Consider the following 16,879-nt stretch of genomic DNA (forward strand, 5'->3'; position numbering starts at 1 on the left):
CCAGTCTGTTATTCACCAGTTCCAGAGGCTGACAGGGCAGATACATGGAAAAACTTCAGATACCTCTGCTGAAGACCAATATTCAAAAACATACACAATATATGTGTGCTTCTTGCATAAACAAGCATAATAAAAATTAGATAGCAAATTCAAAAGAAGCATGACTAGAAAGTAATTTTCAACATTTAAACTTAAATCAGAATTTGAGGACTTAAAAAAACTTTATTATTAATAATAATTTGTTGCTTCATAGGGACAAGTCTTGGTGAGTGGAGAAAAAATGGAAGAAATAGATATTGTTGCAAAAAATGGTCGCATTTATACCCTTGAGGGCGTTCTCATCCCACCCACAATTGTTCCAATCTTACCACATTGGTGTGAGGAGACAAGTCAGGTCACAAAGGTAAGAGAAACATGATGAATCTGTATCTCCAACTTTTCCTTACAAAGCATTCCAGCTTCCTCTTTACTAACTTTCTCTGATATCATCCATTTGAAACAGGTATTTTTTGGAAATGATAAAATAATAAAAGTGGCCACCAGCCTAGCAGTACTGCAAACAGGGAACTCATATGAACACATCCTATACCATTGTAAAAAATGTTAAGCTGTTGCATTACCCCTTTGAAATACCCTTTGTCTTTCCAGTCCAACTCTTTCCTCCAGTTCCTGAGTCCCATCTGTGCATACAATGGGGATGGGAATGGTACATGGGAATTTACACGTGTCATGTTCTCAGGGCAAACTACTCCAGATCAATATTTTCATCTCAATTAAATATGCAGGGAAAGGAAGCAGAAAATTAAAATATTTACATAACAATTTTATATTTGTATATTAGAAATATGTTATTTTCAGCAGCCACAAATTCCCCTAGCCCTGCTTTCCTCCAGAAACAAAACTGTTCCTGTTTAAAAGGGTGGATTTTGACAAACCTTGCTTACTTAGGTTACACAGTCCAAGCCTTTACTTGGTAACATTCAGATGCTGTTTCTGGTAAGAGGGCTGAATGTCAGACCAAACTTTTCACTTGGAGCAAGCACAGCTCCAGTGAGCTGCCTCTGGACCATGTTCAAGCCCATATCTGGGCCAGTAACAGTTCCGGTACAAAAGGAAAACATTTAATGTCTCAGCTTACAGCAGTCCAGAACCACAGCCTGGAAAGAGGTTCCCAGCAGAGCTGGACAGCATCAAACTGTAATGAAGAAAACACTGGCAGTAAAGATCTATTACCTCTGGCAGTAACTACAAAGTGCTATACTTGCTATATAGTCATAAGCCAGGCAAAGCTCCAAGCAGCAATCTCTGATGCAAAAAGCAATCCACACCCAGAACATTGCAGTAATTCAAATTCCTTACCAAAAACCTACCTAAAAATTATTTACAACATCAATTGATCCTAAAGAAACAGACAAAAACTAATTTAAAGACAAAACAAACACTGTTGGTCACAAAAATTATTCCCCAAATTTAAGTCAGGCACTTCTGTCAGCCTTGAAATCTTAATGCATAGCTAAAAATATAGTTATATATTCCATTATTTAAGCAGAGCACTGCTAACAGTGAAAACACAATCTTGAGAAATTTTGCAGTTTTTACTCTGCACCAAGCATTTCCATCACCCTCAGAAAACAGGAGTAACACCACTTAATAAATACTACTTGTATTTAAAGAGTTAAAGGACACAAACCTTGTAGGAACCAGTAGATCTACACATGTACAAGAACTTTGCATCCCTAAAGATGAAACCATTGGGCAAATGCATACTTATCTGTGTAACCATACCCAAATGCTGAAAGCTGCAGCTGAGCCTAGCTGAAGGAAAGCAAGGCTTATTCTTAATGCACAAAGAGCACAGAAGGGACAGCAGGTGCTCAGTAGCTGCCTGATGTGTGGACCACGGCCAGATTTGATGATCTCTGACAAGTGGTGCTCAGAGCACTGAAGGAGCAGCTGACCCCAACTCCCTGCTCCCCTTTCCCCCAGAGACCATCACCCCCATGGCAGATTTGATGGGAATATATCTCTGTGCTCCAACTACTTCAGTGTGAAGGCAGTGTGTCAATCTGCTACTGAAAACAGGCAGATCTGACCTTGCCTGGATGTGCAGACTCTTTTCTCTGTCCTCCACTGGGCCGTGGCAGAAGAGAGAGACCAGACTGCACTCTCAGGAAAAGGAGGGAGCAGGTGCATGTGGCTGGGACCATTCCAGGGGGAGAAAGGGACTGAGTAGGTGACACTAAGTGGCACTGAGCAGCAGGAAGAGCAGCACCAACAGAGGAAAACTTTGCCCACAAAAATCAGCCAGATTTTTATGTTCTAAAGGGGCAAAAGCACAATTACACGAATTTTCAGACAAAGGCCAGACTTTGTCAGCTTCAGACATGACTATGAAGCTTGAAAAAGAGCTTTTATAACATCTAAATGTATTCGCTAAAATATATATATCTGACCCACAGATTTTAAAATAGGAGTGGTGTTGGTACCTCAGTTATTTGCTGCATGAATACTTTTGTAAGTCTGGTTCTTTATTCCTTTAAGTCTTAGAGACATGAGGGACTGCTAAATCCAAACCAGTACCTGATTCTTTCCTCACAGCTTCAGTGATAAATCTGTGGGAGAAATGACATAATTCAGGTTTATGGTCTCCTCTTCAATGGCTACAAAACAGAGGCACGTAACACATTGGGTGTGACTCTAGGATTTCTGCTAACTTGATTGAAAAACAAGACATTAATAGTCACAAGGACAATAGCTTTGACAAACTCCATATCCACACTCTGAAAGTTTCAACCTCTCTGAAGTTACTGCATGTAGAGCTTGTAGAGGATTCACCTTTAAAACTGCCAATGGAGTTTATATCTCCTCAGTAATGTAATTGCCAGCCTCTGTCACCACCACGTGATGATAAATTAGCTAGCCAGGAAAAGCAACCGAAGGATGAAAACAAAAATATATCTATGTACCACTGGATCTTAATGGAGTACAGGATCTAGGATTTGGAAGCAAAGAATATTTTTCTCTTTGCCACCTATACACAAGACAAATTTGTGTTCACAGTGCCTGCATTCTAGACTCAACTAATCCATCGTTTTCCAGGAAGAAATAAAATATTCTCACAGAAGTTAAATGTGTAGACTTCACTAAATTCTCAGACAATATTAATTAACTCATTTATACTGAGTCGAGTAGAGGACAGCAGTGCATTCATGTCCTTGTTTTCTTCTGTCAAGGAAGCTTCATTAAAAGAAGGGAGTGAGGGAAGGAAAAATGGGGAAACAAAGGAGAAGGTGGAAATGAAGAACCATTCTTCAAAAATCAGAGCCAGCAGAAATACTGCTGGTGCTGCCCTTTGGTTCCAGATTCATGCTGTAACACTTAGAAGTCATAAAACAGAGGTACTTAAAATTTACAGGGTATGCCATTCATAAGTATGTATCTCAGCAGTTGGTATAATGCCTTTTCAAATCCCTGTCCCTATTGTTTCCTTCTAGGGTGTGTGTGCAGGCTGTTTACAACATGCACTGGCTCCCTGTCCCCAGGATGCACAGCCCATCCTAAGTGACATTTCCCAGCAGACTCCCCAGTTGTACAAAAGGCACAGGGGGAAGGCATGCCCATATTTTGGTTATTGCTCTGCCAATATAGAGAGCAAAAGGACCACATATGGAGACTGCATAAAAATACAAGTAGAGATGGTACTTTCACCTCTTTTTGGCAATGACTGAATCATCTGATAATTTCAGCATTATTTTGTTTGCTGTTGCAAAACTCCCTGTATACTTCCTAGAAGCTCTTACTTGTGTCTCAGGTCCTATTTCAGCAGAGAGATGTGAGGAATGAGAATCACTATGACAATTCTTTGAGAGTTAATGAAACGAATATGTTTAAAATAGACCTCACATCTGTTAAAAGTTTCCTTTTGATTAAGCATCCTCCCTGAAGTAACAGTCTGCAGACGCAGGTTCAGGAAGGATTGAAGTTCTCCCATCTGCTTTGTATCTAAGAGATGAAAATTTAGCTGCATATTTCTCTGCATACAAAATTCAAGTCTAGCTACCATGAGAATGTTATTCCCCATTTTATAAAAATTCACTGATAGTAGTCCTGTAAATCAGTAGTCAGAATACAACGAAAAGAAAGTTCATATCGTGAAAAATAGATGATTTAATAAAATTTTAAAATGCAATACCAGTAAGGTGATTTTTGTTCTCCAGGTAAATTATGCTGTGATATTAAGACTGTATCACAGAACTCTGCATAGCTTAGAAATACTAAAGCTTCCCTTTTGTGCATGTTCCAGCCTTTGTCAAAACAGAAGTTCATTATTGAATGCCCATCCTCTTAAAAAAACAGTTTTGCAAGAGCCTGGAGTCATAAAGTCACCCCAGGACATTGCAATATAACAGCAAAACTATAGTATTACAGCTCCTGAAGGAAAAGTATGTAAAAGTTTCCCAAAATATTGCCTTATATATGGTGAACTTTCCTTTTGCAGCTGAGAGATGTTTGGGCATGTCCATGTAGTTTCCATGCACTTCAGCACCAGGCTGAGAGGAGCTAGTGTAGATCTCAGAGCTAAATATCAGGGAAAATCCAGATTAGCTGTCATGTTATTGACAACAGCCGACTCACACTGTGCCATGCAGGAGTTTTCACACAAGGCTCCAAGCCCAGGTGAATTAATTTTCCCATACAGCTTCACCCATGAAGAACAGGACAGCTCATCCTCTCCTGGTCCCAGCCACTCCTGTCACAGGACTGCCCATGATATCGGATAACAATGAGTGGGAAATATTCATGAGAACCACACCTCAACTACTGCTTGGGAAGTCTAACTCTTGCAGAAGCCATTAGCCCCTGAGAAGTTCTTACACCCTTCTGGCTTCTGGGGCTTCTGCACTTCATGAGCACCACTTAGTGACAGGCAGATAAGCCTAAAAAATGTAAGCTTTGTAAGCCTTCTGCTAATTCCTAGTTCTCTGGAATCACACATGCAAATGAGTCTTTTCTAATACACTTTCTCTTTATAAATAAATGGATCAAGAAGCCATTTCACAAATAAAACAACAGATATGACTGAAAAGACCATTCAGAGCTGAATGGTGGCTAAATCCCACCCTGATGCAGAGGGGAAGAAGGATCAAAGCAGAATATCTGGCTGTCACAGCATCTTCCTGGGGTGAAATATCCTGAGGTTCCTGATCTCAGAATCCAAGGAGACTGCCTGCAGCCCAATTCCACTGTACTCCCACTGGCAAATATGAGACTGCACACAATATGAGCAGATACCCACTGGCACGTTTGTAAGTGGGGACAGGATGGGGATTTCAAACACTGAGTGATAAGAACAAGGGCAATAGCTGGTGGTCTGTGAATCCCCTTACTGAGCTGTCAACACCCCTCCTGGTTTTTAACGAGGCCATTGCGGGGCTGGTTCTGGTTCAACACAAGGCTTTTCAGAGAGTTATCCCTATGGGCCTTCCCAGAGGACCAAAACACAATAAAGACTTGGTCTTTGTGCACTGACTCTGCCCTAAAGCACTGAAAAACAGATATTTTCTTTATTTTCTTTATTTTGCAGGAACCAAAGTGTTGCAAAGGCTTCTTTGGCCCTGACTGCAGACCGTGTCCAGGAGGTTTCTCCAAACCCTGCTCTGGAAATGGGCAGGTAAGCAGAGCATCCAGCAGCACCCTGCACTCCAAGGGTGGGGAAAGACGAGCTGTGTCCCAAAAGTCCCTGGAGCATCTCTGCCCAGCAGGAATTTTGGGCTCCACAAGGGGTGCTCCCTTCATCTGTGTCCAGTGATGGCCATGAATTTCAGGGTCAATTATAGGTAGGAGGGAAAATGAATCTGTCACCTCTCAGATGTCCAAAGATTTCTAGGGTTCCAACACACAGCATACAGGCAAGGCTGAGTGGCCCATTCTCATGCTTTTAATTTGCACAGCACAGTGTAATGACACAGCTCACTATTCTCACATAAAAACTGTAAAGAAAGGTAGAATATATAGCAGCAAAGAAAAAGCATAAGGAAAGCTTTTCTTTTAAACTTTTTCAGCAAAACTGGGGTTCTTCCTGAGAGTCTGTCAGTCACAAAATATGAACAGGCATGTAGTCCCTTTTCTAGGGTAAAGATTTGTTTGAATTCATGCATAACAATCATCTCCCTTCCATATGACAGTGTATGGATGGCCTGGATGGAAATGGCACTTGTGTTTGCTCTGAGGCATTTCAAGGCTTGAGCTGCCAGTTCTGCTCAGACCCTGGCAAATATGGACCTCATTGTGACAAAGGTAAGTGCAGCTCTACAGCCTCAGCACAAGAGTGTGGGCTGTTTCTTTTGGACCCTAGTGGTGTTCAGGTAGGAGTTAACTGGTTGTCCCTGTGGAGGATGAGCAAGATGTTCCTGGGGTATTTTCATTTCCTATTTCAAAGAGACACATCATAAGGCCAGGGTCTGTGTAAATACTCTAAATGACTTTTTGCAGGGGGCATAGCTCGTTTTATACTAATTTATTGTTCTTTTTTATTTCTGTCTCACTCACACAAGTAATTAAAAAGAAAATCTTTCCTATTCTGTTCCCATCTGCTATTGCCCACAACAGAACAGATTCTGCCTGCAATGACAAGCATAACTAATCTAAGAACAACTAGATCTATAAACAAGTCATATTTAGGCCACTTAACTATCCCTACTGAATAATTTCTGATCTGATTTATAGTTTATAGTTCTGCACTGATAGATTTAATCCTACTGAGCCAAACCATAATACCTTTGAGAGTCTACAGCATATACAACGTCAAACATATATACATTCTTTATCTACAAAATCATTTTTAGTCTTCTTTGTTATGAAATAGCCTGCCATTCATGAAGCAGAGCTCACTTGAGGGTTCAGAGGTACATGGACAAAAGCTGAGACACAACTCCCATAAGGAATGGTGATTATTCCTAAACTCCAGTCCCACCAAAGTATTAAGTGTTTGCTTTACTAGTCACCACTGGCACTTCTTTGGAATGCACAAAGCTTTCCTGCTGTGTCCTTTGGGCACATTGCTGTGCCTCCAGTAGCACCAATCCACCAGTTCTAGCAAAGTGCTGGTAGGTCTGTGCTGATGCTCTGTATACCCAGCACTGTGCAATCTGTAGGATCTGTGGGCTCAATGCTTAAAGGCTTACCCTGTCACAGCAAAAGTCATGCAATCAATCACTTTAATAGTCTAGGACATAGCATTTTGTTCCTACTTCTCTGAAGCACTTTGAAATTCATTTATAAGAGAAGTGTAAAAATACAGCAGGTTTTATAGAGTTACCCATAAAACACACCTGAAAAGGCATGGCTATGATTAACAAACAAGTCCCCCATCAAAGTAAGATTAAAAAATACAAAAATTTAGCTTCTTGAAGAAAATAGGAAGAGCTGATTCATAAGAAATGTTATGTAAGGATAAATGGTTTTTTCCACTATGGAACTGCAAATTGTAATTTATCTCTGGTAGAGTGCCTCTGCATTCATGGCAAGTGTGATAACCGAATAGACAGTGATGGGACCTGTCTTCCTGGATCCTGCAGAACTGGGTACACAGGGAAACTCTGTGAGGAGCAGATTGTTCCCTGTGAGCCCTCCCTACAGCTCTGCCACGTGCATGCAGACTGTCAGCTTAGCAATGGCACAGTGAGGTAAGTCAGTAACTTGCATCAAATTAAAATTCACTGTGCTGCAGCTCCTTCCCGTTTGCCTGACTGAAACAGTCCCTGGCAGCAGTGCACAGACAGCAGCCACTGCAATCCTGCTATGCAGCAAATAAGCATAAGCATGCACCACATCAGCCTTGAGTTGCAAGATAATAATTACGCATTTTCAATACCCTGTACCTTATATATTTTACACTGAAAGATAGTTGCATTCAGATCTGATCCTTGATTAAAAGCTTCCCTTCCTACCAGCATCTACAGAGGCTTTTAGGAAGCTCTTGTTTCTAACCACTCCTTAGTGATTTAGGAGTTTAAGCCTTGCTGAGAAAGAATGAAATTCTCAGCGGTTTGAGGATCGATATCTCTCTGTGGTCAGCTCAGATAAGTTTTGCACACCACAGCACCACAGACTTCAGCACAGGTTCCCCAGTCCTGCCAGGACTGGTCACAAAACTCTGCTACAGCTTCAGCTGCCCTGCACTTTCCTCACGCTCACGGTCACATGCAGCAGGTTTGCCTCTTGCCGCAGTGTATCCATAATGAGTCACGACAAAGCACAGTGGGGGATGCTGCAGAACCTGAGTGCTTAAGTAATTCCCTCCAATATAGGTTAATCCTGGGGAGGGACCCAGGGAAACAGGGGGGGCTCATTGTCTTGCACACATTTCAGGGAGAGAGCCATCTTCTGTATCACTGAGAGCAAGTATAGCCAGACCATAAATATTTCAGAGCTGTTAGCTCAACTTTACAATGATAACATTAGCTTGGAATTAATTTCACTCCCCATCTCATATGCAGAATGGATCCCTGATTTGGCTCAATTAACCCAGTCAATATTTTAGAAAGCGTAGTGTACACACTTGAGCTACTTACATCACGAATCCAAGGTTACCATTTTTAAGCTGCCTATAAATAGCATGTTACAGTGGAAAACAATCACTGTACTTTAGAGCTGTCCTGTCACGTGTAATGCCTCCTTCCTCCTCTTGTCTCTGTAGCTGTGTTTGCAAACCTGGATATGAGGGAGACGGCTTGAGCTGCAGCAAAGTTGATCCTTGTGCTGTTTTAAACCCTGGTGGCTGCAATATCAATGTAAGTATGTCCTTTTCCCTCTGAAAGGTGAGCAAAGAGGAGTGTTTGGCCACAAACTTCTGCAGAAGAGTCACAGTTTTCATTGGAGCTCCAGGCTGTCTCCCCAGATACCACTACAGAGCTTAGACAAGCCTTATGGCTAAAGCCAGATGAGTCCTGAACAGCTGCCTCTGCATCTTCCCCTAGGCTGAGTGTGTTCAGACAGGCCCAGGGGAGCACAGGTGCATTTGCCAGGCAGGATGGACAGGAGATGGAAGGGACTGCTCAGCCATCAACAACTGCCTGCTGCCCACCACGGCACGGTGCCACGAGAATGCCACCTGCATATACATTGGGCCAGGTCAGGTAGGTCCTCCCATTCTATGTCACCTTCAGTGCATGTCCTCAACCATTTTCCTCTGCCAGAGCTTGGGGTCCCTACCCTGCCTTCTTCCCCAAAGCCTCCTCTCCCTCACAGCCACAATGTTATTTCCACATGGTGCTCTCTACCCAAAACAGTCTCCTGAAATTCCAGTCCCAGTGCTCCCTCCTTTCTATGTGGTGGTGCTCTGGCAGCAAACACATTTTTAGAAAGCACATTGGTAGATGTCAGTATAAAGGTCTGCTGCAGATATTAGTCAGTGTCATTCCACTGAAGTCAATGCTAAGCTACAGAAACACAGAGAAACTAATTCACCATGTCTAGAATATGCACACTATTTTAATCCTTTTAATGAATTGTCGTGTTTTATTGAAATGACAGAATGACTGTAAGTGTAAGGATGGATTTCAAGGGAATGGAATTGAATGCACACTCATAAACTCGTGCCTGGAACAAAATGGAAAATGCCATCATCTGGTGAGTAATTAATCATTCCCTGAACAAAGTGTTCAGATACATATCACACCTCGCCTCCTGCGCACACCATAGAATTTATTTCCCATTTCAAGCCTGCAATTTCTTTTTGAGAAAGCCCTTTCCAACCAGTTCTACAAGCACCAAAAACTGTGTGAACCACATCAGTATGGTACATGAGTTGAGGATAGACTGCAAGGGCTGCTCCCAAATCTGCCAGTACAGGGATTATCCTGGAATAAATAAATGCTGTTTTTCTACCAGCAATTACAACATGGATGCACTATCCTGTTGGGATATTTACCCAAGTCAAACATCTCTACCAGGCATCTATCAGCTTTATCAGTGGCTGCACATGCTCTGCTGTGCCCTGCAGTCCCAGCCTCAGGTGGGGCACAGGGACAGAGCTGAGGTGAGGAGCTCTGAGCAGCAGAGGATGGATCATTCAAGTGAAAGAATAGGGCCCAGAATATGTAGAGAGGAAACCAGAAAAGGTGGAGCAAGGGTTTAGATTCCTACAGACTTAGTGCATGGTGGGTAGGGGAGGGAGGTAGTGTGGGCTGATGGACTGTGTCCTACAGGAAGGTGAGAACATCCATGGAAGATGGTAAAAAAGTCCTTTGTAAATTTATGCTTGTATATGAACAGATCCTAGTAAGAGGCTTAAAGGGCCATCCTTGCTGGAGTGGTCTCCTGATTATTTGACAAATTCTCTCTCCTTCTGGTTTAAAGGCAACTTGTCAGTTTGAGTCTTCTCATGGCTGGGAGTGTGTGTGCCCAAAGGGCTACGAGGGGGACGGTAGGATATGCTATGGAAACGCTGCAGATGTAAATAATGGGGTCACTCCCTCTGGGCACAGGACCTGCTGCACAGGTCTCACACTGGATCTTACCCAGAGAGAATAGCAAAGCCTTTATACACAGACAGAAAAATATGAATCCCATCAGTGATCCCTGCAAAGAGCATTCCAGCGGGAGCCGCTTGCCTGATTGATAAATGATCTGTTGTGTTTAAAAACACAGCTTGGAAAGGGGCCTAAGGGAGCAGAGCATATTTCTGCCTCCAAACCAATTGAAAATTTGAAATTGAAAACAAGTTGAAAAATGCCAATCCCAGAGCCCAGACCTGCAGAAGTTCTAAGCACTCACCTCCCAGCTGGGAGCACCAAGCAGTCAGTGCTTCTGAAGTTCTGCCCTGCAGCCTCTCTCAGTGGAAATGATCAATTTATCATGTTGAAACCAACTGTGCTGACCCACAGACAGATAAAATCAAAGCAAGTCAATTGGTGAAATAAATATGCATTTAACAGCGCAGAAAAAAAGAAAGTGCCCTCAGTCTCAGCTGCTGGCAATAATCTTACATGGCTCTCAGCACTATCTGCCACCCCTGCTTATACTATCATCTATCTCTGTTCTAAGTACCATGGCAGAGTAAGGGCTGGGTGATGTGAAAGCTGTTGTACAAATATCAGCTAAAACAACATATACTTCAATCAATTTTGCATGGAGTTAAGAGAAGAATTAAGTTTAACATCACAGGAAATGAATGCTTAGCCTGGGATCAGTACAAAATACTTACCAGGTACACACCTAAGCAATCCATGGCCTGATTTTCAAGAATTGGTAACTCACCATTTCCATTACCAGAAAGTGTCACTATTAAAAAAAAACATTAATGTCATCCCTTTTCACACACACAATGAAAACTTCCTCTTCTATGTCACTTCAGCCAGGCCAGACACGGTGGTTTGCACCATAGTCAAGAGCACTTTGGTATAGCTAATTATGGCTTATAAACTCACTGATCTCTTTTCTTTCTAATCAGGAGTTATCCACTCTGTCAGAAGCAGCTGCTTTTAACCAATGGGTTAATGTAAGTACCCTTCATGGCTGATTTCTTTAGAATGTTCAAGTTTGCAGAAATACATGAGCCTTGTAGAGTTTAGAAATGGGAACCTCACAGCAATATTTCCATCAGAGCGAGGAAGCTGAAGACCTGGAGAGACATCAGGGTGCCTTTCCCACCAGTTGTGGAGGGGCTAATCATCTGGCTCCCTATTTCTGCCTGAAGAACAACTTCTAAACCCAAATTCAGCAAGTAAGGAATCTCCACAAGCAGCAGAGCTAGTGCTCTCTGAGGCAGGGAGCTACATAAGCCTTGACTAGTTTAGCATGAAAACACAAGTTGCAGCCCAGATGACCAGCAGCAGGGTGAGAGCAGCGACTGAACATGACCCCAGGTGTCTTTTTCAGCTTCTCTCATTCAACAAAGTGGCAAGTGGGAAGGGAAGACAATGTCTTATCCCTCATTTCCATGTCCCTTGGCAGGAAAATGCAAGTGTATGGCTGGACAATGTGTTGCTGCCACAGCAAGAGAACAGGAAAAGAAATCAGTCTGTGCAGGCCTGGCTGAGGTGCAGGAAACAGAATCATAGAAAAAACTTTTCTTATAACTAATGTAAATCCACTCTTATTCAGTTTAGAACCATTATCTCGTTTCCTTTTGGAAAAGGTCCTGCTAAAAAGTCTCCCCCATCTTTCTTACAAGCTCCCTGAAAGGCCACAAAAGGTCTCCCTGGAGTATTTTTTCTCCAGGTTGAACAACCTCAGTGGGGAAAGAGATTAACTTCTTTGGCTCCAGATTATGGAATAAACACTAAATTTGGTTTTAAACCTCAAAGTGCTGGATACACTGGTTGTCCAAACCTACTTTCTATTTTCACGTGCTATCATTTATTACTGGAGCAGCAGTAATATCAGTAACATCCACTGTGATTGGAACTTTATGAATAAAGACCAAAACCAGTTGCTCCCACAAAGTGTTTAAAACCTAAGTGTAAGGAGTGTACAGCAAATACACAGTGAACAAGAAAAGGACATGTGATGTGTTCATGAATAGGATCAGAAGCAGAAGTTGCAGCACATTAGTTCTTTAAGGCTTTTCAAAGTCGGATGGCTTGGGGATCATCAAAGCACTTAATTGCAAGGAACACCTCAGGGAGCTTCTTGAGGGAGCTCAATGTAGTTAATTCAAGTCAGCTGTCTGCCTGGCCCTGAGCTCAGACTGTGGCACTGGACACTGCACAGAGAAACTGAAGGATTTCAAGAAATGGGCACAATAGGAAACGCTGTTCACCTGCTAATGTGCTCTTTAGATAATGAGGGAGCAAATCAGAGGGAAGATTCTGTATAATCTATTGAAACAGGGATGTGGAAATTTCTGCTACACTTCAGAGAAATGCTATCACTTGAAATAAACATCAGTAACTACAAACATGAGCAAAATAGGGAGGCATATCCATCTGTGGGTTTTTAACTTAGTACTTGAGCAGGAATGTGATGTTTACCACTTCTTAAAACCAAATATTTTTCTTGCTGGTCAGGAAGAATGAGAAGGAGAGGTTTGTTGCCCTTTCTATATTTAAATATTTGGAAGGTGATAGGGATGATGGCTAGAAAGAAGAATGATCTTTACAGAGACAAAATTCCCAGCTATTTAAGGGAGCTGATTCCCTTTTTGGCTTAAAACCCAATATGGGTAATGAAACACTATCCAAAACAAGCCAGCTTCCAGGCAGCATACCAGCTGCAAAAAGGTAGAACCTAAGCTCATACTGCTCCCTCAAGTTTTGCAGTATCAAAAATGGCAAGCTGTGGAGCTTGTGAAAAGCTTGGAGAATCCCATCTTCAGCAAGACCACATGTAAATATTTAGCTTTCCATTTTTTACTAAAAAAAAAAAAAAAATTCCACACAAATAGAAAAATACTCTCCAGTGAAGACTCTTTCCATCCTTAAGGCAGATAAAAACATGGAAGATGAATTAATTCATGCATGCTACAGATCTCACAACCCCCATCTAAAATTAGAGCTGTCAGCAGCAAGCTCCACTGCAGTGCTAGTGGGCACAAATAACCCTTGGACATCTTGAAAAAAATCCCAGCCACATTAAATAGCCTTCTTCCAAACAGGAACATTGTGTCATGGGAGTTTCTTATATCGTGGTTCATAGTCCTTCTAGCTATTAAATAGCATGAAGTGCTCTGTAAGAGCAAGTTATTTGAATTTATCAGTAACCACTAGCATTTATCACCCCCATTTATCACCACTATATATATTTTTAACATTCAAATGCATAATACAAAACCTATGAGACAGGCTAACTTCTGTGGGGGTCAAGTTATGTGTGTTATAATAAAAAGCAATTCTCACCTGAACATTATTTCTGCCCTTTAAATGCTGGCAATCTGTTCTGTAAAAAATAGACACCCGTTTACCATGTTTGTAGAGTCCTAAGTGCTATTGTTCAAGTCATTGCTCAGTATAATAATTTTTTTCCTTTCCAGGCTGGTCACAAAGCATGTCACATACTCCACCTTGCTTGAAATGTCACCAGCTACTATTTATAGACCATCCTTAGAATGAATTATTTTACCCTCTTTACTTCCATGCAGGAGGCCAAGATAAACTCGGTGCTGTCCACCACCTCAAACCTAACTGTCCTTGTGCCTTCTCTGAAAGCAATTGAAAACATGGATGAAGATGAGAAAGCCTTTTGGATGTCAAAAAGTAACATTCCAACTCTCCTTAAGTACGTTAAATGTTTGGGGGTTTGGCTTTTTTAATTAACTGCTTTTTGTGCTAAACAAACCTTTGGTTTGAAGCCCCTAGAGCAAGAGGGGTATTTTGATTTTAAAGGAAGGGCATAGGATTCCCCTTCTAGTTCCAGAGGTATAAATCTCTGTAACAAGGCCACTGGAAAAAAAAGAATCATTTATATTAGGTCAGAAATGTTTAAAGGTCAAACTAAGATCAAAACATGGCTGAACAAGGTGTTGTAGAAGCAACTCCTGCTTAAAACTGCAGTTTTAGATGCACTAAGCATATTTATCTGAAATAAGAAAAAGAAAAAAGAGAAAATACAAAACATTCAAATCCAGTTAATTTTCTGTAGGTATCATGTACTGACAGGAGCTTACAGCTTTGCTGATTTCCAGAATTTGTCGTCCTCTGACATGCTGCCAACATCGCTGCAGAGCAAATTCCTACGCTTGTCTAGAGAAAATGGGGTGAGATGACCTGCAAACCACTGTGGTATCATACAGCAAACCCTGACCATCACTGCCACTGATCTTTCTTGTATTACAAAACCACACAGATGTATTTTTTTAAATACATGACATAAAATTAAAGGCATAGTTCAATTATATTGGGCCCTCTGGGAGAAATATTAGCTTGTCTCCACCACTTTACATCACTGAAATTTGTCTAAAATGTTATTTATTTGTAATGTCCCCAGTGACCACACTTAGTCTTGTAAGCAAGCAGAAGGGCAGTCCTTGCCTGGAGCAGCCTGTGTAAATTAAGACAAAGAGCATCAAGGAAACCAAATAACTTAGTTTAGGGAACTGGGAAAGTAGGAGGAAGCAGTGATAACACATGTCGCCACATATGCAACTTGATAGTCCTAAACCCCCTGAGGGTATTTTTAATGGTAAATAACAAGTTACAGCCCTTCCTCCTTAGCCTATTTACTAGGTAAATTCCATGTTCTGAGGAGGATTTCCTGGAAATACACAAGTCACATTTAAGTACTTCATCCCTATTGACAGAGAGGGGAGCTCCCTCACTTCCATGTTCCTGTCTCCACACAGGGAGCAGCAAAGAGCCTGAAAGTCCCCTGCCCTGTGCCTGATTCCTTGAGGGCAACCCAGCCTCTGGTACCAATTGGTGTGAGGGCTGCACTGGTGCAGCCCTGGGCAAGCGTTTGGGAAGGTGTGGAAATCCATTGGTGCAGCCCTGGACAAGTGTTTGGGGGGGTGTGGAAATCCACAGGATGAGCTGCTGGGCATCACCACCCCAACAATTCAAAAGCAAACCCTCTCTCCTCTCTCTTTTCCAGAAGCCAACCCTCGAGGGTGCTCACTTTGTGGCCAGTGACATCGCATCCACAAACGGGGTCATTCACGTTATTGATAAGGTATACAATATATCGATAAGGATTTGCTCCTTTGCACCACAAGCAGTATTAACCTCTTGTGGAAAAATCTGTGCACAGAACAGCACGTTGTCCTGCATCTGATCCCTGCAGGTGACTGATGTGGGATTTCTGCTCCTTTGCAGGTCCTGACCCCGCTCCGCAGCGCTGTCATGCCCAGGCTGCTGGCCCGCCTGGAGCAAATGCCCGACTACTCCATTTTCAGGGGCTACATCATTGTAAGCTTTCACATCTTTTTCACAAGGTTTTCAGCACAGAGGAAGCTCTCTGCTTTGCATTTCAGGCTAGTGTCAGACTATCAGTGGTCGTTCTGATTTTTGTATTTTTTTTTTATGTGTTTCACAACAGCAATACAGTCTGGCTAACGAAATAGAAGCAGCAAACACATACACAGTCTTTGCCCCAAGTAATGATGCCATAGAAAATTACCTAAAGGATAAGAAATCTGCTTCTCTGGTATGTATTACTCACTAGGCTTGTACTAACAGCTCAGTGTTTCATCTTTGTTTCAAGTGGATGGGTTACAAGGACACAGATATAGGAAGAGATTTGTTTCCCAGGAACCCAGTAAGTTTGGTTTTGTCTGTAACTCCAGAGAAGGTGAAATGGGATGGATCTACCTATATTTTCCTGACTTGCTGGAAGATCCTAGCTATTTATTCTGTGTTTTGGCATTCTCTAGATTAAAAACATGGTGACAATTTCCAAGACATCCTGTCAGTAGACTTGTTTTTTTTTCGCTTGGTATTTTAAGAGAGTTTTTTAATGTAAAGAAGATCAGTGCAGGAATGACCAGGAAAAACACCTAAATCAGTTTAGGTGAACAAACTCCAGTCCCCTGACATCACTAATATCCCATCATTAATAATTCCAGAAAATATTCTGACTCTTTCTTAAAACTATCCAGATGCTGGCCTTGTCATTCCTGCAGGAATGCTGCAGTGACACTCTCTCTCTGGCATTTGTACCCTGACATATTTACAAGTTCAAACCCCCTTCTCAGTCTTGCTGGTTTCCTCCCAAGATAAGCTATCTTTTTTCTGCATCATCTCAGCAGCTTTCTTCATTTTTTCTCCAATTTGAAACAGTTTTATAGATTGCACATATCAAGAGCCACACACCTTGCAGAGGAAGCCTCACCCATTATTTTCCCAATGGCTTTAATTCTTCCCTGTTTCTTCCAGAAATATTTACCCTGCCACACTCTATCCCTACTTGCATGGTCTCCATTTACAGCCAGGAAACTGAGAAGCAC

The 16,879-nt window shown here is 41.9% G+C and overlaps 1 protein-coding gene across 1 annotated transcript in view; it reads left to right on the forward strand.

The window, feature by feature from the left end:
- LOC131592282 (stabilin-2-like) overlaps positions 1-16,879 on the forward strand; it is a 72,492-nt gene that overhangs the window by 24,247 nt on the left and 31,366 nt on the right. Inside the window, exons 18-31 of the mRNA XM_058863694.1 lie at positions 254-403; positions 5,585-5,671; positions 6,186-6,297; positions 7,505-7,685; positions 8,699-8,792; positions 8,979-9,137; positions 9,535-9,630; positions 10,360-10,455; positions 11,453-11,500; positions 14,081-14,217; positions 14,581-14,695; positions 15,529-15,606; positions 15,750-15,842; positions 15,973-16,080. Coding sequence (XP_058719677.1) covers positions 254-403; positions 5,585-5,671; positions 6,186-6,297; positions 7,505-7,685; positions 8,699-8,792; positions 8,979-9,137; positions 9,535-9,630; positions 10,360-10,455; positions 11,453-11,500; positions 14,081-14,217; positions 14,581-14,695; positions 15,529-15,606; positions 15,750-15,842; positions 15,973-16,080 — 1,554 coding nt within the window. The remainder of the gene's footprint in view (positions 1-253; positions 404-5,584; positions 5,672-6,185; positions 6,298-7,504; positions 7,686-8,698; positions 8,793-8,978; positions 9,138-9,534; positions 9,631-10,359; positions 10,456-11,452; positions 11,501-14,080; positions 14,218-14,580; positions 14,696-15,528; positions 15,607-15,749; positions 15,843-15,972; positions 16,081-16,879) is intronic.

Source organism: Poecile atricapillus, chromosome W (genome assembly GCF_030490865.1).
Source record: "Poecile atricapillus isolate bPoeAtr1 chromosome W, bPoeAtr1.hap1, whole genome shotgun sequence".
NCBI classification, from domain to species: domain Eukaryota; kingdom Metazoa; phylum Chordata; class Aves; order Passeriformes; family Paridae; genus Poecile; species Poecile atricapillus.